At 40.5% G+C, this 21,585-nt stretch overlaps 2 protein-coding genes across 5 annotated transcripts; both read right to left on the reverse strand.

Annotated features, from left to right (window-relative positions):
- Positions 1–134: 134 nt before the first annotated feature.
- LOC137614039 (cytosolic sulfotransferase 1-like) lies at positions 135–5,713 on the reverse strand. Its single transcript, XM_068343490.1, has 8 exons — positions 5,445–5,713; positions 5,053–5,191; positions 4,822–4,950; positions 3,261–3,361; positions 3,017–3,143; positions 2,753–2,850; positions 2,365–2,539; positions 135–2,261 (listed from the first exon to the last, which is right to left on the reverse strand). The coding sequence occupies exons 2-8, from the start codon at positions 5,189–5,191 to the stop codon at positions 2,149–2,151; spliced, it is 882 nt and encodes a 293-aa protein (XP_068199591.1). The 5' UTR covers positions 5,445–5,713; the 3' UTR covers positions 135–2,148.
- Positions 5,714–6,848: 1,135 nt separating this feature from the next.
- On the reverse strand, positions 6,849–21,046 carry LOC137604879 (cytosolic sulfotransferase 3-like). 4 transcript variants are annotated; one of them, XM_068329095.1, is made up of 9 exons: positions 21,010–21,046; positions 19,823–20,015; positions 11,554–11,692; positions 10,101–10,229; positions 9,778–9,878; positions 9,459–9,585; positions 9,264–9,361; positions 7,375–7,549; positions 6,849–7,269 (listed from the first exon to the last, which is right to left on the reverse strand). In XM_068329095.1, exons 2-9 carry the CDS (start codon positions 19,991–19,993, stop codon positions 7,157–7,159), a joined length of 1,053 nt encoding a protein of 350 aa, XP_068185196.1. In that variant the 5' UTR covers positions 19,994–20,015; positions 21,010–21,046; the 3' UTR covers positions 6,849–7,156. The 4 variants fall into 4 exon arrangements, with proteins under 4 accessions (XP_068185196.1, XP_068185186.1, XP_068185205.1 ...); XM_068329085.1 differs by lacking the exon at positions 21,010–21,046 and adding an exon at positions 20,862–20,999; XM_068329104.1 differs by lacking the exons at positions 19,823–20,015; positions 21,010–21,046 and adding an exon at positions 12,161–12,273.
- Positions 21,047–21,585: the final 539 nt, after the last annotated feature.

Here is a 21,585-nt window from a genome sequence, read left to right on the forward strand (position 1 = left end):
GTTAGGGACAGTGTTATTTACATTAGTGCTTTTCCTATTTGGTCTGAATTTTAATGAAATAAGTAAAAGTTTCCTTTGATATTACTAATAATGAATGAGAAGAAACACAATTTTCATTAGTTTAATATTTATTACCCCAAAAATTTAGACAATAATAAGGATAGCCCACGAATAACAAAAATTGACAATGTCAGCAGTAGGTGTTTTCACCATTTACCGCAATGGTAGCTTGACAGTGAAGTCTCATGCTCCTCACTAGCCTCGTGATGTTGTTCTGAGGCAATGCCTTCCACTCTTCCACAAAGTTCGCCCAGGGGGTGGGGTACGATATCGTAGGAGGGACTCTGACTTCCTGAAGTCAAGCTGTGACAATTCTGGCACGATGTGGTGGAGCATTATTATCCATGAACAGAAAGTTGGGGGTGTGTTGGCGGAATTGGGGGATGATGATGGGTTCGGTGATGTCTTAAGGGAACAACGGGCAGTGACTGAGTCATCTACAATAACCAAATCTGTTTTGCGCTGGCCGGTGATGCCTGCCCAGACTGTTTCACCTCCTGCAACAGTGGTGACCCGACACTTACCAGTGAACAGGACGGTGGACCGCTGTTGCATTGTCCAGGTCACATGATCTTGTGCTCAGTGCAAACGTTCATGGCTGTGTCTTGGTGTCAGTGGAAATGAGGTGTGTTATCACCCCAATACAGTTGCCTCCCTATCGCTGAAGTGAAACAAACACCGTATGTATGACACCCACTAAGTCTCTCAAAATATCCCTCACTCATTGTGAGTAGTATATATGCCATATTTTCAGAGAACTACAGGAGTGCCCATAACTGTGCTGACATGACTCTTTCAGAGGCTGTGTCATGTTTTTTGTAGTAGTGAGCAATGAACAGTCTCACAATTATCAGGTGTCCTGTTATCTACCCACTACAGCCTCACAGTTATCAAGGGCCCACTTGTCCCCCCAAGTTGTGTCAACTAAAATATCATCCACTACCATCAGAAATGTCTTTAGCTGCTCAAGACTTCTTATCTAATGTCCTTCATAGTAAAGAGAGCTCCTTTACATATTATTAGTTTTATTGAAAAATGCAAAGTACGCATCATTGACAATCTTTTAGATACATTTTGATTCATCGCATTGATCTTATCACAAATGAAAATTGAAACTGCCATTGTTCATGAGAAATCTGAAAGATGTAAGACTTGTCTATGCGTAGAAAAGGGTCCCCACAAATTTTGTTCAGAAGTTTCCAAATACATTCCCTGTTTAAGGTAGAAATAACACAACAACTGCCTTCAGAAATGAATGGTTGTTGGATTTAAATTGGGCTTTATTTTATGTCGTCAATGCAGTACATGTATTTTATGTGCATCATGAGCCCTGGTAGGTGCAACATCCTCATCCACAAATCTCTATGCTGATAGGATACATCTGCTCAGCATATCACCAGGATGGTGCTCGTCTCCATAGAAGACCTTTACACCTGGCAACATTTGAAGAAGGCAACTGGGATTATCAAAGACCCACGTTACCATAGCAACAAGCTCTTCTCCCTGCTGCCATGTGGATGACGGACTGCAGCATCTGGGTCCACACCAGCAGGTTGAGAAACACCTTCATCCTTGTTCTGCACATACAATGCCACCAAATTGCTGAGTTCCTTTAGTTTTATTTTATTTTGCTCTATTCTACTTTTGTGTATATTCTGTTAATAGAAATTGTATTCCTCTATCTCATCACCTAATATAATTTGTCAATCACTACTTTCTAAGCTTCAACTGAGAGAGCTGTCAAAACAAGGATTTCCTTGTCAGGGACTGAGATTGTGTAAATGACTTTAAAGAATTGATTGATTGATCCAGTGACTGATCAATCGATCATTTGGTCAGTTGATCTAGTCTGTCGGCTGGCTGGGTGACTGACTAGTTTGTTCATTCATTCATTCATTCATTCATTCATTCATTCATTCATTCATTCATTCATTCATTCATTCATTCATTCATTCACGTAGCATATTTAATTGCCTTAGTTTGATCAAAAATATCAATGAAACGCGAACCACACTTCTGCTATTTGACAGAAATGCTACATATGCAGTCACAGGTTCATCTCCACACATACAGCTTGTTAAATCCTCGCTAGATTTCAGTGCGGAACTGAAGTGTGGGGTCTTTCATCTTGTTCTTGTAGTCTTCATCAAACTCTTCATTCTGGGCCACAGTAAAATGGTTCTTCCAGTCACCAATTTTCCCTTTAGTAGCAAAGACAATCAGTCCGTTTAAAGCTGACGTTTACTTCTGTTTCATGTTTGATTGTTTAATGTGAAACGTGCAAAAATATATTTGTCAGTTTACCTTTTCTCATGAATTTAGAAATTTTGAACTCCATGGCAGGAAACAAAGAGTAGTTGACCATGTTGTTCTTTTTCATACTGTCGAAATGCACTTCACCTCTAATTTGTTTCTTTTCTTCAACTGATGGAGACAAACCAAGAAAGGAGCAGAGTTTGTCTATTTCACCTTCAGTATCCTGGAAACACATTAGCCATATGAGTTACACTGTAACTACCATTCTAGGAGTGAAGAGACTTTGTCTCCACCCAGCTGCTAATTCCATAGTTGGAAAATACAAAGTGGGCCTGCCATGAACCCTTCATGGCAGGCCCACTTTGTTATTGCCTGAATACAAAAAGCCCACAAATACAATAAATTAAACATCGTAAAATAACCTGTTGGTGTGTACCTCAGTCATATCTTCATAGAACATGTAATGGAGGTTTGAATAAGTCTGTTTTTTCTTCCACCAGCCGTTCACATGGTCGTACCAGGATCCAAACACCACTGAAGAAACACAGTTAAACCCAATGAGACTGTTCATCAGTGTGTGTGTCTCATCCACACGTCTCTGTTCCACCAAAACACTGATATTTACCTTTTCCATTCATACATTTTTGGTGACCTTTGTTGCATTGTGAAAAGCTCTGTAATGATTATATTTCATATTTACCCTTCCCCTCCATGAATCTCTTGAGGTAGCTGTTCCAGTCTCCAGGGTCAGGCTCAATCATGACCATGCGATCAAAGTGAAAATAAGACACCACGTTGTCTTTAGCATTGCGAGCAAGGTAGACTATCTATGGGAGAAAGAACATTAATATTTCAAGAGCTTTTCAGTCTATAAATGGACTCTTGAGTGTTGTTGAATGGACTTTACATTTTGTGATTATGTTAATAACACACAAACTACTAACCTTACAGTTTTGCTCCCAAAAGGACTTTGGTATGAACTGAACTGGAAAATGAGTTTTAATGATTCTTGGAGAGGTGGAAAGATTCTCTGCCAGTTCAACTCCTTTATGGAAAGATAAAGATGAGGAAAGGAAATCCTTTTTATCTGAAATCCTTAAATACTCTTTGGTCTGCTAATATGTGGTAATGTAATGATTTCAAACAGCATAATACTGTTAACGTCTACTGTAATAATTCAATATGTCAATGAAACGAAGGAATCTTCAAAACAAAGGTTCGACCCGGAGCTAAAAGACCTGCTGAGGGAACGAAGGATCTTAAATCCAAACCCAGTGCAATACAAAATGATCGACAATAAATTTCAGAAAAAGTGTAAGAAGGCAAAAGACAACTGGCTATTGAAAGTCTATCACTTAATCCAAAGGAGATGTTTAAGAAGATCAAGGAGATCGTAGGAATACAATCGTCTCCCACCTCTGAATATACTAAATCTAACGATGATCATATCCTCCATGAGTCAAAAGATATGTCTGCTTGATGGGAAGAGTACATCACAGACCTGTTTTGCAACGATCAGCAACAGGAAGAAATTAACTAAATTAACCCAGAGTACGCTGAAACCAGTGCCTCCATCCTCAAGTCAAAGATAAGATGGACATTAACCAAATTGGAGAAAGAAAAGTCCAGTGGCCCAGATGGTGTACGCACAGAGATGGGAAAAGCATTAGACAATGAAGGAACGTGATATGGAACCAAATTTTTGACATTTATGAAGCTGGAAAGTGACCAAAAGACATGTTTAAGTCCATTTTCATGACCCTGTCCAAGATCCAAGGACTGCAAACCACGGGACCAGTAGCCTACAGTCGCATTTACTCAAAGCACTGCTAAAAATTGTTCAACAGCGAATCAGAAGACCAATACTTTCAGAAATTACAGAAAGTCAGTTCTGTTTCATGAGAGTAAGATGGACTAGAGACGCAGTCTTCATCTTGAGAATGCTGGGAGTACCTGCTATCAAATGTGAGCAAGACCTGTATCTCTGTGAGCTCCTGCTTGACTTCTGAGAAGGCTAACAGCTCTGCTGGCAGGTCCCTTGGACATCCCTGACAAATGTAGAAGCATAACTGGATCCTGCTCTGAGGCTTCCTTCAGGTCTTGTAGAGTGACCGTGAACTCAAGCGAAGTGTTTGTCATAGAATACAGACAGTATCCAGTACGGTACAGCCAACGCTCCTGATCATTGAAGGAAGTGTAGAAGTTTGGGATGGTAGCAAAATGGAGATCCGTAAACAGGCAGAGACACAACTAGGATGGCAATCACACAAAACTGGAAAGTCTTGCATCAGTGACAAAGACCTATCTGGCAGGGAGTCCATTGGGGAGCAGTGTGAATGGAGGGTTGATCTGAGGCACCTGCAGCAGCAAGTTCTGATGAGTGAATGGCTGACCAACAGGTGAGGAGGGACAGGTGGGGAGTACAGGATGTGACATGGATAGGATAGAATGTGTTTGTGGTGTATGTTTGTGAAAATAAGTTGAGTTTATTTTCATTTTCTGAACCTGAAATCATAGGTGGGTGTGCGATCTCCATAAAAGGCACTCTGTCATAGATTGGGATGGATGTCAGTCTCTCTGGGGATGTCTGACCAAAGTACAGCAGGTCAAGAATGTAGGAGACCCATGTTGTTCCTAAAAGACAGAGAAAGGAGAACACATCTATGTACTGAATCCACACATCCATGTCCTTCACCCACTGTAAAGCCTTCACACTGACTGATCACATAGACTGACCTGCTTTAGGATACGTTGCAATCAGAATGTCATCTGGTCTGGCCTTAAAGTTTTGAACTTTTTCCCAGTTTCTGGTGAAATATTGGGTCATTGAGACGCCATGAAAATCGAAGATTTCTGGTCGAGGAGGAAATTCCATCTGTTAAAAAAAAGTTTGATTGTTTAGTAAAGTTTTACCGTTTAAAGAAGTCAGATTTTTCTTGATCAATGAACCGTAATTTCTAAGTCTTACTTGCCTTTAATTTATCAAAGTGTTCATTAACTCAACATTTCACATTTATCAAGCAATAAACTCCACTCCACACTAAAGCACACTGCATGGTATAGTAAAGATTAACAAAGAGACACACCTTGGCCAAATCAAACATCAAGACATCAGACATATTTCTTACCTCTTCTCACGCTGTGACATCCAAGCTGAATACTTAACAGTCTCAGAAGCCACTGTTTTAATGCTTCACTTGAACTCAGTGAAAGAATGTTGAACTCCAGCTCCTCCCTCTCCCTGTGGAATTTGATTCAGCTCAGTTGTTTATTGCATTTGATTCCCAGCAATAACGTCATTTCTTGGTTCACATTCAGCCTGATAATCCTGTGTGGAGTTTGCATGTTCTCTCCATGTCTTTGTGGGTTCTCTGGCTTTCTTCCATGACCAGAATTATGCAACGTAGTTGCATTAGTGACTCTAAGTTGCCCATAGCCATGAATGTGACTCGTTTGCTTGTTTGTCTTTCATGTGGCCCTGTGATAAGCTGGCAATGTGTCCAGGACATACCCCTCCTCCCACCCAATGCCAGCTGAGATGGGATCCACAATCTGAATGTGTTTTAGTTCATACTAAAGGCATATTTTAAGAAAACTACAGTTCACACAAACATGGATAACACAACTTTCTTTCAGAGGATGTAGAATGCTTTTTGTAGTAGCAAGCATTGAGCAGCCTCACATTTAGCAAGTTGGGATTAGGTTTATGTTCACCCGACTCGTGATGACACACCCTGTTTGGCCATCATTGGCTGCAGGTAATCACACTACATTACTTGGCCAATCTGTGCTGCAGGACATTTGGTGTAGCCAATAGTCGATTCAAATTGAGCAACTACAGTTTAGCACCAACAAAACTAAGAGAACACTTCCTTAAGCTGCATGGAGATGGGCAATACAAGAACACAACTTTCACTGAATTCAAGGGGAAGAAAGCCAGATTCAATGAAAAACCTGGTCTGCCCGTTCTCACCCATCATCATACTGATTCTCACAGTATCGTACAAAGTTGCTTTTTTCATTGCAAACAGGGCCAACCACATACCATTGATGAAACACTCAAGACACCAGCTGTTGAAGAACCCTAACCCTAAACTTTAGAGTCTTCCCGGTCATATTGACTAAATATGAATCACTGCTGTCATAAAGAAGTGTTATTAGCTGCTCGAGTGTTCTTACAAGAAGTCATCTATCTATAAAGTGATCTGTCTGTCTGTCTATCTATCTTTAAAGACTTTGTGTGCAGAAAGATTTTATTGCCCTCAATTTTTTTTTTATTTATGGTAGAATTAACATTAAAAAATGCCTTAAGAAATGAATGGTTGTTTGGTTTGCATTAGGCTTTATTATAGGTCGTCTATGTGTTATATATGGTACATGTGTTCTATGTACATCATGAGTCCTAGTATTTTGGCGCCATGACCCTGATCTCATTCTGAACATCAGCAAAACCCTGACCCTAACCCTAACCCTAACCCTGCGCCTCCAATGCCAATAAATTACACATCGTTCTTTTTATTTTTTTTGCTTTATTTTGCTTTGTGTATATTCTGTTTATATAGATGTTAGGCCTTCATGTCATCACATATTTTTTGAGTCAATATATTTGTTGAACCAGCTTGTAAAACAAGAATTTCATTGCCGATGACTATGCGATTGTGTAAACGACTGTAAAAGATTGGTTGGTTGGTTGGTTGGTTGGTTGGTTGTTTGGTTGGTTGGTTGGTTGGTTGGTTGGTTGGTTGGTTGGTTGGTTGGTTGGTTGGTTCATTGATTGATTGATTGATTGGTTGGTTGGTTCATTGATTGATTGATTGATTGATTGATTGTTCGGTTCTGATTAAATTTCAGTGCGGAACTGAAGTGTGGGGTCTTTCATCTTTTTCTTGTAGTCTTCATCAAACTCTTCATTCTGGGCCACAGTAAAATGGTTCTTCCAGTCACCGACCTTCCCTTCAGAAGCAAAGACAATCAGTCAGTTTAAAGGTGACGTTTACTTTTGTTTCATGTTTGATTGTTTGATGTGAAACACGTGCATTAATTTATTTGTTGATTTACCTTTTCTCATGAATTTAGAAATTGTGAAATCCATGGTTGGAAACGAAGAGTAGTTGGCCATGTTGTTCTTTTTCATACTGTCGAAATGCACTTCACCTCTAATTTGTTTCTTTTCTTCAAGTGATGGAGACAAACCAAGAAAGGAGCAGAGTTTGTCTATTTCACGTTCAGTATCCTGGAAACACATTAGCCATATGAGTTAAACTGTAACTACCATTCTAGGAGTGAAGAGACTTTATCTCCACCCATCTTCATAATCCATATTTTTGAAGATTTGTCCACCGATGACACATGACATTGTTGATTTTACAACAAAAAAACACATCAGCTGCCCTGACATGAGTTCTCTCACATAACTACATCTATACCTTAGTAAAACCACCCTGCCCACCTATTTATGTAACGTATATGTATGAAACTTCTGTAAGATGTCTCTCAATGTCAAAACTATCACCAGTCCATGCAAAAAGCAAATTATGTAATTAATGTACATTGTGCAATCATATCATCGACTGCTGATGTTTCCTCAGCCTTCAGGTAGCTCTTGCACCATTACTCAAACATGCTCCCAGCATGAACAGGTGGTGCCAGTTGAGTCCTTGCCAGTTGAAAGGTCTGTACCATGGAAATGGAAGGTCTCTTGGAGGGTGGACAGTCCTTTCAAGGCTCAAGCCCAGAGCCAAAATCCACAGGAAATGGATTTAAACAGAACCGCTTGGTCTTTGAAAGAAGGTCTTTGTGGGTTAGAAAGTCTTGGGGTATTTTCTCTGTCACTGGTGAGATGCCCAAGTACCAGACCATGAGATACCTGCTCACGGCAAGAGGCAGTGACGGGGCAAAGAGTCAGAACAAAGGGGGAAAGAGAGGATAAAGGGGGTCCTGTTGGTTTAATCCATGGATGTCAGGGACAGCTGAGGCCATGTCTGAGTCACCACTAGAGGGAGTCTCCATTGTGCCTGGCTTGGAGCTGCTGTTGCCTCACTCCCTGGTGTAGTGGGTTTAGTGGAGAATGTTCAGAGGACCACACATCCACATCCAACCGCACAACACAAACAAATACAACACCTGGTGATGTAAGGCCCCGTCCACACGATGACGGATTTTTTTAAAACGCAACTTTTTAGTTGCGTTTACGCCTTCCGTCCACACGACAACGCAGATATCCAGAACGAAAACGCAACTTTTTAAAAACGCTGGCCGAGGTGGGTTTTTTTAAAACTCTGGGTCTGCGTTGTCGTGTGGACGGCGTATCCACAACTTTTTAAAAACGCTGACGTCTTGCCAGCGACGAAAACCTCTGTGACGTCATATTTATGGGCCTGTGTGTTGTGACAACAAAACACGGAGGATTCCTATTGGATAAAATTTGACTCAATACTGCCACCACATGGTTTGGCATGCTTATAGCTGTCTTCGTAAATGCACTGCTGCGTTTACGTGTGGACGGAGATTTTTTGAAAACGCTGCCGTGTGGACGCGAATCGTTTTCGATGCGTTTTTAAAAAGTTGCGTTTTCAAAAAAATCCGTCATCATGTGGGCGGAGTCTGAGACAACAGCTCTGCATACAAGACTGCCTTTCTTCAGAAGATTAGAAAATAGTTGATTTTGTCTTTTTCCAGCAGTTTGTCTTGACGGGTCAGCATTGAGATTTGAAAATCTGATTGATGACATACACAATGATGTCTTTAGATTTAGATTGTGTGCCTGTGAACAAATGCCATGTGTCTCACAAAGTAATCTATAACACCTGACAAATTCCTGTACTTGGCCAACATGTTGCTGGTTGGAGTGATAATGTTGATTGCAAACAAGAACATCATTATTTCCAACATGAATAGTTCTTTGGAAAAGTTGAATAAGAGGAACCAACACAAACAACTTTTAGTACCTCAATCATGTCTTCATAGAACATATAATGAAGCTTTGAATACGTCTGTTTCTTCTTCCACCAATTGTTCACATGGTCGTACCAGGATCCATCCACCACTATAGCAAAGAACAATAAATATACACTTTGATAATGTTTAGTAAAAACATGTGTTCCAGGATCTAAACCTCCATTATTATTGTATTTTATAAATACCATTTCCCTCCATGAATTTCTTGAGGTAGCTGTTCCAGTCTCCAGGGTCCGGTTGACCCATGTCCATGCAATCAAAGTGAAAATAAGACACCACATTATCTTTGGCATTGCGAGCTACATAGACAATCTGCAAGGGGAAAAACAAACACTGCAATTACAACAATATGCAAAACATATTTGGACACAGATTTGATGTGGAAGCTTCAAGCAGACTTGTCTCAAATTCACTTGTTGCATATTGCCTCTGTACTGTTCCATGACCTACTTTGCCCTCTATTATCTCGGTATCTTGATGTTATGCAATTCACAAACTACTGACCTTGCAGTTTTGCTCCCAAAAGGATTTTGGCACCAACTGAATCGGCAAATGAGTTTTTATGAGTCGTGGAGTGGTTGGAAGGTTTTCTGCCTGGTCGACTCCTGCATGGTGATGCAAAGGTGGAATAAGTTAAACCCAAATCTAGGGAAGTGTGTTAATAGTTTTGGTAAATATTGTCTTCTAAGAGAAATGCTACTTAAAAATTAAACTTTAACATATTCAATTATTCTGAAATAAAGTGCATTGAAATCTAACTAAAAGTAAAAGCATTTGAATTAGATGATATGCTTGATGCAAATTTGTGTTTGTTCATTTGTTCAAACCTGCTTCCATAGAGGGGTCACTGATTTCTAAGAAAGCCACTCTCTCATGTATTGGGATGGAAGTCAGTCTGTCTGGGTCTGTTTGACTGAAGTGAAGCAGTTCAAGGATGTAGGAGACCCATGTTGTTCCTGAAAGAGAACAGAGAAAGGAAACTCTGTGTGTGTGTGTGTGTGTGTGTGTGTGTGTGTGTGTGTGTGTGTGTGTGTGTGCGTGCGTGCGTGTGCGTGTGCGTGTGCGTGTGCGCGTCGACTTCCATGGGATCTTCCCCCCTCTGGCTTTTACATCTCTTCCTCTGCTGAATCCTCAGGGGTGAAGAGGCTAAATTCAGCCCTAATCCACTGAACTGACCTGAATGACGCGCTGATGTCACTTCCTGCTCATCAACAGACACGCCCCTTTCTGTTTTATGTCTGTTTGATTTCATGAAGTTTCTCAGTTAATCTACCAATAGTTAACATCAAGTAGAAAACATTCAACTAGAACATGTTCAGCATTAGCGTCAGTTAATGCTTCCAGGCAGAAACCTAACCCGAAAACATTGGTTCCTACATCATTTAATTCCTACAGGAGGACAACATTGGTTCCTACATCATTTAATTCCTACAGGAGGACAACATTATTCATTACTTATGACCCCGTCAGTAATGAATAAATGTGAACTAACAGCAGGTGGTGACAGAGTTACCTGACAGGTAATCTAAAGTCTACATTGCTGCTCTAACTTTCAACCTGACCTAAATTGTCTTCAGTCTCCATGTTAGTGGACGTCTCTATGAACAGAAATGCATTGTGGGTTTGTTTCCTGCTTGGAGTTCAAAGAGATGTGGAGAAAAGAAGGAGGAAATGCTGCAGATGACGCCATCAGGAAAGACCAAAAGACTACAGGAAGTGACATCAGAGCAAATTGTTCACTGAGTTTGAGATGTGCTGAGTCATGTTAACATGACACGTGAAACCTGAACCTATGGGGTGCTAAGGTTGTGTTTTGCAGACCGCTAGTGGTCTGTAAGACTCTGGCCATGTTGGTGTGATCGCCCCTTTTCATTGGTCCTGAAGCCTAGATAAGAAATCTTCATCATATCCAATCCTATTCATCATCTTCATCTTCCACATTGTGGCCAGGACAGAAAATTGAATGTGTAATGTCTTGTTCAGTTTTTTTATTAAATATGACTGTTCAACTGTTCAATATTTAAGCTTAGGGGCCTACCATAAACCTAAAAAGGAATTAGACCTGTTGATTGCTTACATTTTCATTATTAAAAAAAACAACAACACACCCCTCATATGTCTGTGTAGATGTGCACGCAATTGTTCAGGTTTATGTGTGTTTTCCTCAGTTGTGTATTTATCTGTCTCTGTACTGTAATTGTTTTTCTCTGTATGTACTTATGTAAGGTAAATACCTATCTTTATCTAAAGCATTCATGCTGACTGATCACATGGACTGACCTGCTTTAGGAAACGTGGCAATCAGAATGTCATCAGGTCTGGCCTGAAAGTTTTGAACTCTCTCCCAGGTGTCGGTGAAATAATGGGTCATTGAGACGCCATGAAAATCAAAGAGTTCTGGTCGAGGAGGTAATTCCATCTGTTAAAGAAAAACATTGCATCACATCAGACAAGATGCATATTAACTGTTTGAGAGTAATAAATCTAACAGTTTGATTGCAATAATAAAGATTAACCATTTCCAGACAATGAAGTCAGATTTTTATTTTTGATTGTGGAATCACAGATTCTAACTCACGACGTCTATAAGGTATCGAAGTGTTGATTAACTCAGCATCTTATGTTTATCACGTAATAAACTCCACTTTACACTAAAGCACACTGCCTGATTTAGCAAAGCTTAACAAAAACACACTTTGTTCAACTCAAACATCAAGACATCAGACATATTTGTTACCTCTTCTCACGCTGTGACATTCAAGACAATCTGATCACTCCACAATCTCACAAGTCACTGTTTCAATGCTGCACTGTAATCAATGTGTAACATTAGAGTCCAACTCCTCCCTCTTTCTTTAGAAGCAGTTATTGAGTGTTTTTTACTCACAGCAAGAACAACATTCATTGATTCCATCTTTCACAAAATGGGGAAGGGAAATTCTTCCTGGTTCAACGTTGACAGTCTAATTCTATGAAGAATTATATTTGTTCTGATGGCTCAGATTTCTTTATTATATGCACCATAAAGAGAAGATTTGCAGAGTTTTCTTCCACAGCTGTAATATCTATACAGATTTTTTACCCTTTCAGACCAATCCACAACAACACGACGCCTAGGAACCCCCCCTGATTCCACAAGGTGCTCTTCAATTCACACTGTTGTATAAATACCTTTACCATTTCCCACAGAAAAACTCACACAGAAATCTCATAGCTTGTGCAAATATTTCACCCACAGTGATGTCGTTCAAAGTGCAGAAGGAGTTTCACTGAATGTGATAGCAAGTTAAATATTAAGAGATATAATGTTTTATTTCCTGGTAATGTGTTCCACACTTTTGAACTATAGTGGATAAAAGCAGCATCTGTGATTTTCTGAATGACAGAAAACCTCCATTAAACTGTTAGCTTATTAACACAGTGTTCTTGAAGGTAAAAAGTGAAGTTGGTAGAATGCTATCCGATTATGATTTTGTAAAGGAGGACCAATAAGTCTTTCAGCAGTTTTCCAATTTAAATAAATACTTATATTCTTGCCACATTTTAAAGATCTCTCTTTCTATGTGACGTAAAACATTTCAATTTCAGATTTAATCCAGTTTATATGATTTTGATCTCCTTTAATTTAAATAAACAGTTATTCGTCCATTTATGAAAAGCCCAAGGGAAGGTGGTAAGGGAGTCCATAGCAGCAGTATCATTTGGTTCAATTGAGATGTACGGTTGTCCTTGTGAATAATGAAATTATGAAGTAGCTCAAAATTATGCTCAATTTCTTTCTGAAAACAGCATAACAGGGTTATTTAGTCTTAATAAACATATATTTTTTAAATGAAAAAAATTTCTCGAAATAATATCGAATTCATTAAAAAGTAACATTTTTATTTCGTGTTGAAAGGGTTAAACATTGAAGCCGGAAACATAATTTCCCACGAAGAAAACTAACGTACGTCACCGGAAGTGAGAAACGTACACAACAAAAATGGCGTCTTCTAGTGAGTCCGTGGTTACCGGTTCACACGTGGGGAAAAAGAAAAAGGTATCTTCTAATAATAAGATGAAGTCACTGCAGGTGTTTTATTATTTATTGTCAACTGTTGCTGATTTATGTCTCATCTGGACGGACATTGACATCATTGACTGATTATTTGTGCTACTTATTGTCGGCTAATGGAAGTAGCATTAGCTCTTTGCTAGCGGACAAGTATCGTTTTACGATAAGTCAAACTCTGTTCTCTCGTTACAGTTACCATTGCTGACTTGTTGTCGTTTGTGTATTTTAGTCGGCAGCCCGTTACTGGCAAGAACAACGAGAGGAGAAGGGAAAAAATGATAAAGTGGGACAAGACGGAGATCAGAAGCATCAACTGCAAGGCGAACAGAAAAAGAAACAGAAAGCCAAGAAAAGAAACCATGAAGACCAACAAACAGATGGAAAGAAGTTCATATCAGGGGTAAATTGTGTGTGTGTGTGTGTGTGTGTGTGTGTGTGTGTGTGTGTGTGTGTGTGTGTGTGTGTGTGTGTGTGTGTGTGTGTGTGTGTGTGTGAGAGAGAGAGAGTATTGTGATCGTGCAATACTTCGGGTCAAAAGAATATCGTAATATTTTTGATGCAATACCTAATCACGAGGTTCTGACCTTTTAATTCAGTCGATTTAAGCTTCTAAAAAGCACAAACATTTTACTCCACACTAGTTTGCAGCAGTTGCCAGTTTCATGGTATATAATTTGATTGTCTAACCATGAAAATGTGCTTATTACAAACTTAATAATAAAAGTTGAAGTGAGTTATTCGTACTTTCACTTTGAGAATATTGAAATGTGTAAAAGGGAAATGGTGTTACAATATCATTGCTCTCCTTTCCCTAGAAAGAAAACAAAATCAGACACGTGGCTTTAATTATTTTTTCTTCGTTAGTATCAATATGATCTTACTTAAAATCATAGTTAGATGATAGTTTTATCACAACTCTCATTGTCATTATTAAAACACGTTCCCAAAAGTAGTCAATCAACATTACTATGATAGTCTGATGTCAGGAAAGTTGTAAGTATATTTCTGAACTTTGTTTCTCCTCTGCTTTTGTTAATTTAACACCACAGATTCCAAATGGCATGCCTTTTTATACAGAAGTGTTGCATCTAATTCAATAACTTGCTTTAATGTATGTTAACAAAAATCTACAGTTTTTAAAATTATTGTTTATATTTCTACAGAAATCTGACCCTTTCCCTGGGCCTGCTCCTATTCCAAAAGAAAACATACAGAAGTTCAAGAGGAAAGAGAAAGTTAAAAAGGTAATTACCTCATACTGTATGTGTATAATTTAGAATTTCTCTTAGCAAACAGCGATAGCTTTGGTCACTCGCCAACATCTCATTCCTCTCTTCTTCTTCCTCTTAGCCTCACTACAGACACTACAAGCTGAGGGAAGTGATCCATAAGTCAGAAGTGTCTTCAAAAATGGCCCAGAAACAGGCTGCCCGATTTGACCTCCTACTTCCAGAGGATGCTGGGTAATTTCTTCTAAAGTTTGTCGACTGTTTCCCATCATGCTGTATGATGTGTAGAAAAAAAATGTTACTCTAAGCCTGTTGTTTCAATGCAACATTTTCCTCTCAAATCAGGTTCCTAGAGGGAGATGAAGATGAAGACACATGCACAATATCGCAGGAAGATATCGCCGAGGCTGTGGATATAACATCAGGAGCAAAGGTGGTACACAGTCTGGACACCAGTGTGGATGCTGGAATGCCCGGATAACTGAAAACAAACTGGAAACCCACAGTTTAGCTAATCCCATGTATCTGCATCTGTCTGTGTTTGCGCTGAAAGACCAAAACATATTCACCCAAAGAAAACCGGAACATCGTCAAATATGGATTGAAGCAGATTAGTTTGAAGGATTAAAACATGCTGTGAATTTTAAGAATTTTTACATTTGCCATTTTTCATGAACCTTTGTAAAACCTAGAATTATTATTAATATTTGGATCAGTCATGTTGGTTATAAAAAGTTCTCTCCAACCACTGACAGTCTGATAATAATGTTACTAATAATGTAACACTGATATCAATAGTTTTGTAAGATCTTCATTTACAACTGTGCAGAAAAGCTAATGGCAACAGAAATTTGCATGGATCATTCTAAAGAAATAAATTTATCTCAAATCTACATTTTGTGAATCAACACAGCGAAACTTTCATTAATTTGTTGTTTCTTTCTCCCACTTCCTCCTCAGTACTTTAATCTGAAACTGCCTCAGTTTGGACCATATCGAGTGGATTACAGCAAGACTGGACGGTTGGTAGTGCATTCCACTCTGATGGATACTTGTCTGTCTTAAACTTGCTTGCATGTTGTTCTTTCAAGCTGCATCCTAGACAGATTAACCCTTAGCTCAGTTTGAGCAATACAACCATAACAGACAGCATCTCTGGATTAAATGAAACAGACATGAATGTTCTTAATGACACTTCATAATCTGTCATTTCTCTGCTGGTTCATCTCTGAGCAACAAGGCATCATAAAGGAGAAATTGTCACTTAAAATTTTGAGTTTTGGGTACATTATGCTTTTTTTTCTTTTCTTTTTTTTCCCCCTTTAGTCACCTGTTGCTTGGTGGGAGGCGAGGCCACATTGCTTGTGTCAACTGGCAGTCCAAGCATCTAATGTGTGAGATAAATGTGATGGAATCTGTGAATGATGTAAAGTAAGTTGTCCAACAATAGATTGTACATCACATGTTTCACCTGCCAGGAGTTGTGATGACTATGTGTGTTTCCCCGTCCTGTAGGTGGCTCCACAGCGAGGCCATGTATGCTGTGGCTCAGAAGAAGTGGCTGTACGTCTACGACTCCAAGGGAATAGAGCTTCACTGCATACGCAAATTCAACGACGTCCTGAGAATGCAGTTTCTCCCCTACCACTTTCTGCTTGCCACAGCAGTAGGTTCAATAAGTCTGGAGTAACGTGTTTCACCCAAGTTGTATTCAATGGATCAGCAGTAATGATCACAACATCGACTGCCTAAGATAACGTGAATACAGTGCGCCCTCATTCCTCGCGGTTAATGCATTCCAGGAACCACAGGCGAATAGCGAATTGCGCAATGTTGTGAAAAATTATTTATTTTATTATTTACAGTAATTGCCGGTCCCAAGCCCGGATAAATACAGAGGGTTGCGTCAGGAAGGGCATCCGGCGTAAAACTTTTGCCAAATCAAATATGCGAATCAAACCTATGACTTCCATACCGGATCGGTCGAGGCCCGGGTTAACAACGACCGCCATCGGCGCTGTTGACCTACAGGGCGCCGGTGGAAATTGGATTACTGTTGGTCGAAGAAGGAGAGGAGGAAAGTGCGTTCGCACGAAGAAAGAGAAGAGGAACACCAAGAGTATAGGACTGAGAGTAGGGACGTTGAATGTTGGAACTATGACAGGAAAAGGTAGAGAGTTGGTTGACATGATGCAGAGAAGAAAGGTAGACATACTGTGTGTCCAGGAGACCAGGTGGAAAGGTAGCAAGGCTAGAAGTTTAGGAGCAGGGTTCAAGTTGTTCTATCATGGTGTAGATGGGAAGAGAAACGGAGTAGGAGTTATCTTGAAGGAGGAGTTTGTTAGGAATGTCCTGGAGGTAAAAAGAGTGTCAGATAGAGTGATGAGTCTGAAGCTAGAAATAGAAGGTGTGATGTTCAATGTTGTTAGCGGGTATGCTCCACAGGTAGGATGTGAGCTGGAGGAGAAGGAGAAATTCTGGTCGGACTTTGATGAAGTGATGCAGAGCATGCCTAGAAGTGAGAGAGTTGTCATTGGAGCAGACTTCAATGGACATGTTGGTGCAGGAAACAGAGGTGATGAGGAGGTGATGGGCAGGTTTGGTATCCAGGAGAGGAACGCAGAAGGACAGATGGTAGTTGACTTTGCAAAAAGGATGGAAATGGCTGTAGTGAATACTTTCTTCCAGAAGAGGCAGGAACATAGAGTGACCTATAAGAGTGGCGGTAGGAGCACACAGGTAGACTACATCTGGTGTAGACGGTGTAACCTGAAAGAGATCAGTGACTGCAAAGTAGTGGTAGGTGAGAGTGTAGCCAAACAGCATAGGATGGTGGTGTGTAGGATGACTCTGGTGGTGAGGAAGATGAAGAGGGCAAAGGCAGAGCAGAAGACGAAATGGTGGAAGCTGAAAAAGGAAGAGTGTTGCATGACTTTTAGGAAGGAGTTAAGACAGGCTCTGGGTGGTCAGGAGGTGCTTCCAGATGACTGGACAACTACAGCTAATGTGATCAGGGAGACAGGCAGGAGAGTACTTGGTGTGTCATCTGGAAGGAAAGTAGATAAGGAGACTTGGTGGTGGAATGAGGAGGTACAGGAGTGTATACAGACAAAGAGGTTAGCCAAGAGGAAGTGGGACACTGAGAGGACTGAGGAGAGTAGACAGGAGTACAGGGAGATGCAGCGTAAGGTGAAGGTAGAGGTAGCAAAGGCCAAACAAGAAGCTTATGATGACTTGTATGCTAGGTTGGACAGTAAGGAGGGAGAGACTGATCTATACCGGTTGGCAAGACAGAGAGACAGAGATGGGAAGGACGTGCAGCAGGTTAGGGTGATTAAGGATAGGGATGGAAGTCTATTGACAGGTGCCAGTAGTGTGATGGGAAGATGGAAAGAGTACTTTGAAGAGTTGATGAACGTGGAAAATGAGAGGGAACAAAGACTAGAAGAGGTTACTGTTGTGGACCAGGATGTAGCAAAGATTAGTCAGGATGAAGTGAGGAGGGCATTGAAGAGGATGAAGAGTGGAAAGGCAGTCGGTCCTGATGATATACCTGTAGAGGTATGGAAGTGTCTAGGAGAGGTGGCGGTAGAGTTTCTGACTGGGTTGTTCAACAGGATCTTAGATAGTGAGAAGATGCCTGAGGAATGGAGGAGAAGTGTGCTGGTGCCCATTTTTAAGAACAAGGGAGATGTGCAGAGTTGTGGCAACTACAGAGGAATAAAGCTGATGAGCCATACAATGAAGTTATGGGAGAGAGTAGTGGAAGCTAGACTAAGGGCAGAAGTGAACATTTGTGAGCAGCAGTATGGTTTCATGCCAAAAAAGAGTACTACAGATGCAGTATTTGCTTTGAGGATGTTGATAGAGAAGTACAGAGAAGGCCAGAGGGAGCTGCATTGTGTTTTTGTAGATCTGGAGAAAGCTTATGACAGGGTGCCCAGAGAGGAACTGTGGTATTGTATGAGGAAGTCTGGAGTGGCAGAGAAGTATGTTAGAGCGGTGCAGGACATGTATGAGGACTGTAAGACAGTGGTGAGGTGTGCTGTAGGTGTGACAGAGGAGTTCAAGGTGGAGGTGGGACTGCATCAGGGATCAGCTCTGAGCCCCTTCTTGTTGCTATGGTGATGGACAGGCTGACAGACGAGGTTAGACAGGAATCTCCATGGACTATGATGTTTGCAGATGACATTGTGATCTTCAGTGAGAGCAGGGAACAGGTGGAGGAGAAGCTAGAGAAGTGGAGGTTTGTCCTGGAAAGGAGAGGAATGAAGGTTAGCCGCAGTAAGACAGAGTACATGTGTGTGAATGAGAGGGACCCAAGTGGAATAGTGAGGTTAGAGGGAGAAGAGATCAAGAAGGTGGAGGATTTTAAGTACTTAGGCTCAACAGTCCAGAGCAATGGAGAGTGTGGAAAAGAGGTGAAGAAGCGTGTCCAGGCAGGATGGAACGGGTGGAGGAAAGTGTCAGGTGTGATGTGTGATAGAAGAGTTTCAGCTAAAATGAAAGGAAAGGTGTACAAAACTGTGGTGAGACCAGCGATGTTGTTTGGTCTAGAGACAGTGTCACTGAGGAAAAGACAGGAGACAGAGCTGGAGGTAGCAGAGATGAAGATGCTGAGGTTCTCTCTGGGAGTGACCAGGATGGATAGGATCAGGAATGAGTACATCAGAGGGACAGCACATGTTAGAGGTCTTGGAGATAAAGTCAGAGAGGCCAGACTGAGATGGTTTGGACATGTCCAGAGGAGAGATAGGGAATATATTGGTAGAAGGATGCTGAGTTTTGAACTGCCAGGCAGGAGGCCTAGAGGAAGACCAAAGAGGAGGTTTATGGATGTAGTGAAAGAGGACATGAAGGTAGTTGGTGTGAGAGAAGAGGATTCAAAGGACAGGGCTAGATGGAGGAAATTGATTCGCTGTGGCGACCCCTGAAGGGAAAAGCCGAAAGGAAAAGAAGAAGAAGAAGAAACATTTATGAATCCTACCCATAATGATATTAAACCACCTTCTATTTGTATTACCTTTTCCCAAACTCTGATAGACTGTTTAAAGCACTTTTGTGTCTCACCGAAGTCCAAAACTCACAGAATGTAGCGCACTTCTGGACGTTAGCCAATAGAATGCGCGTACGGTATCACATAACTACCTACTAAAAATCAGTGATAACCATGACCTGGATGACTGAGAACCTACACAGACAGCTGTCTGTGAACATGTTTTGTTCTCATTGTGCTCCTCAGAGCGCTACGGGCTTCCTGCAGTACCTGGATGTGTCTGTGGGGAAGGAAGTGGCAGCGATCTGCACCAAAGCTGGTCGCCTGGACGTCATGTGCCAAAATCCACATAATGCCATCATCCACTTGGGTCACCACAACGGTACGGTCACCCTGTGGTCGCCCAATCAGAAAGAGCCTCTGGTCAAGATGCTCTGTCATCAAGGAGGCGTTCGGTCTCTGGCTGTGGACAAGACGGGAACGTGAGTAACCGAAACATTTTGGAGAATATAAGGAGTCTGGTTGGTCTGGTTATCCAGTTAAACCACCTCCATAAGTCAGCCCCATGATCACAACAACCAGGTTTCATTTCTCATTAATGTACACATCATGTTCCCTTAATTACACACTAAAGCACAGCCAATCACTAGCAATAACAGCTGTGTGTGACGTTACAGGAAAACAATTAACATGCAGTATAATTCAAATTCAAAAAACTACATTTGTCCCCAAGGGACAACTAAAGGCGCATAAAGCAGGATTAATGCACAAAAAAGAAATGCAGAGTGCAAAAACCAGAATTAGTACACAGAAAATTAATACTAACACTGAAATATACAATAAACAGAACTGTACAATATAAAATATGAAAAGGTATGTGCAATGGTGTAAATAAAGATATCTAAATAAAGACCCTTCATATGTAATGTGGGACTTATGAATCTGTCAGTCATTTATATTCTCAGAGAAAGAGGGAAAATTTACCTCAGCTATAAAACTATGATCAACAAGAACTGAAATAACTCCCTCACTGTCCGTTTAAGTCAGTTTTCCATGTCCTGGTGTGACGTAACCCAACCAGAACCATCGGCAAAGCTGCCTGCAGCTGAATGAAGGGGTTCTATGAATGTCATGATATTTATGTGACACAGTACTAACGTTAACGGCAGCATGATCAAGAGCTGCGCAAAATAAAACCCCAGATCACGACCGAGGAGATCCACAAGACGGATGTGTTTCCAAAGACGATAAGCAAAGGTATCCCTGAAAGATCACGAAGTCATGACATGACAGGAGGAAAAGGTGAAACCTGACGAGCAGTGAACCCAACATGTGGGGCGTCGACCCCGTCTGGGTTAGAGGAACTTTGCTTTACAATCCCAATTCCAGTGGCGATGAGGCATTGTGTAAAAAAGTAAATAAAGCTGAATAAAACTTCAATCAAATAAATTTCCTACAGCCGATCGGTTCTTCAGTTCAGTGCAATGGTGAAATATGTTCTGCCCTCCAAATGAGGTTAACAAGTTTTTACTTGTCAGCCTGACTACATACTTGCTTGATGACTCTCCCGTATCAGCTGAATCCAGTTCTGCATCAATCATCAAGAATTTCAGTGAGAGCTGATTAAGGGAAAAGCTAACGACCTTCTCTCTTTTTCATTCAAATTCTCTCTCTCGCTTGATTTGCAAAGCATGCAAAGTAGATATTACTTAATGTTAACATTTACTCTTAGAAGTCAAAAGTGATAGAATATTAGCCAACAGAAGGTTAAAGATTTAAATGTTATTAAAATACCAACATTTAAATTAGTAGTTATTTAAACTAAAGCTTGTATTTTTTTACATCTTAGTAAAAAAATACAAAATAATTCAAATAATTGATTTTTTTAAAATAATTTGTGTATCTGGTGATCAAATCTTTTTTTTTTGGGGGGGGGGTTTGTTTCTATTGCAATTTCTGATCAACCACTGTTTTGTTCAATTTCTCAATTTCAGGCAACAGAGATTAAATTTTGGTTTAAGCGTCAACTAGTT

The sequence above is a fragment of the Antennarius striatus genome, chromosome 2 (genome assembly GCF_040054535.1).
Source record: "Antennarius striatus isolate MH-2024 chromosome 2, ASM4005453v1, whole genome shotgun sequence".
NCBI classification, from domain to species: Eukaryota; Metazoa; Chordata; class Actinopteri; order Lophiiformes; family Antennariidae; genus Antennarius; species Antennarius striatus.

Excerpts from the sequence above, each read along its gene's own strand:
- LOC137614039 (XM_068343490.1), bottom strand. The coding sequence starts at position 5,191 with ATGGAATTTCCTCCTCGACCAGAAATCTTCGATTTTCATGGCGTCTCA. Across the intron at positions 4,951-5,052 it reads TGCAACGTATCCTAAAGCAG|GAACAACATGGGTCTCCTAC; the intron begins GTCAGTCTATGT and ends TCTGTCTTTTAG. Across the intron at positions 3,362-4,821 it reads ACACCCACCTATGATTTCAG|GAGTTGAACTGGCAGAGAAT; the intron begins GTTCAGAAAATG and ends CTTTCCATAAAG.
- LOC137604879 (XM_068329085.1), bottom strand. The coding sequence starts at position 20,884 with ATGTTGGGTTCACTGCTCGTCAG. Across the intron at positions 7,550-9,263 it reads TCTATGAAGACATGATTGAG|GATACTGAACGTGAAATAGA; the intron begins GTACTAAAAGTT and ends ATGTGTTTCCAG. Across the intron at positions 7,270-7,374 it reads TTCTAAATTCATGAGAAAAG|GGAAGGTCGGTGACTGGAAG; the intron begins GTAAATCAACAA and ends TTGCTTCTGAAG.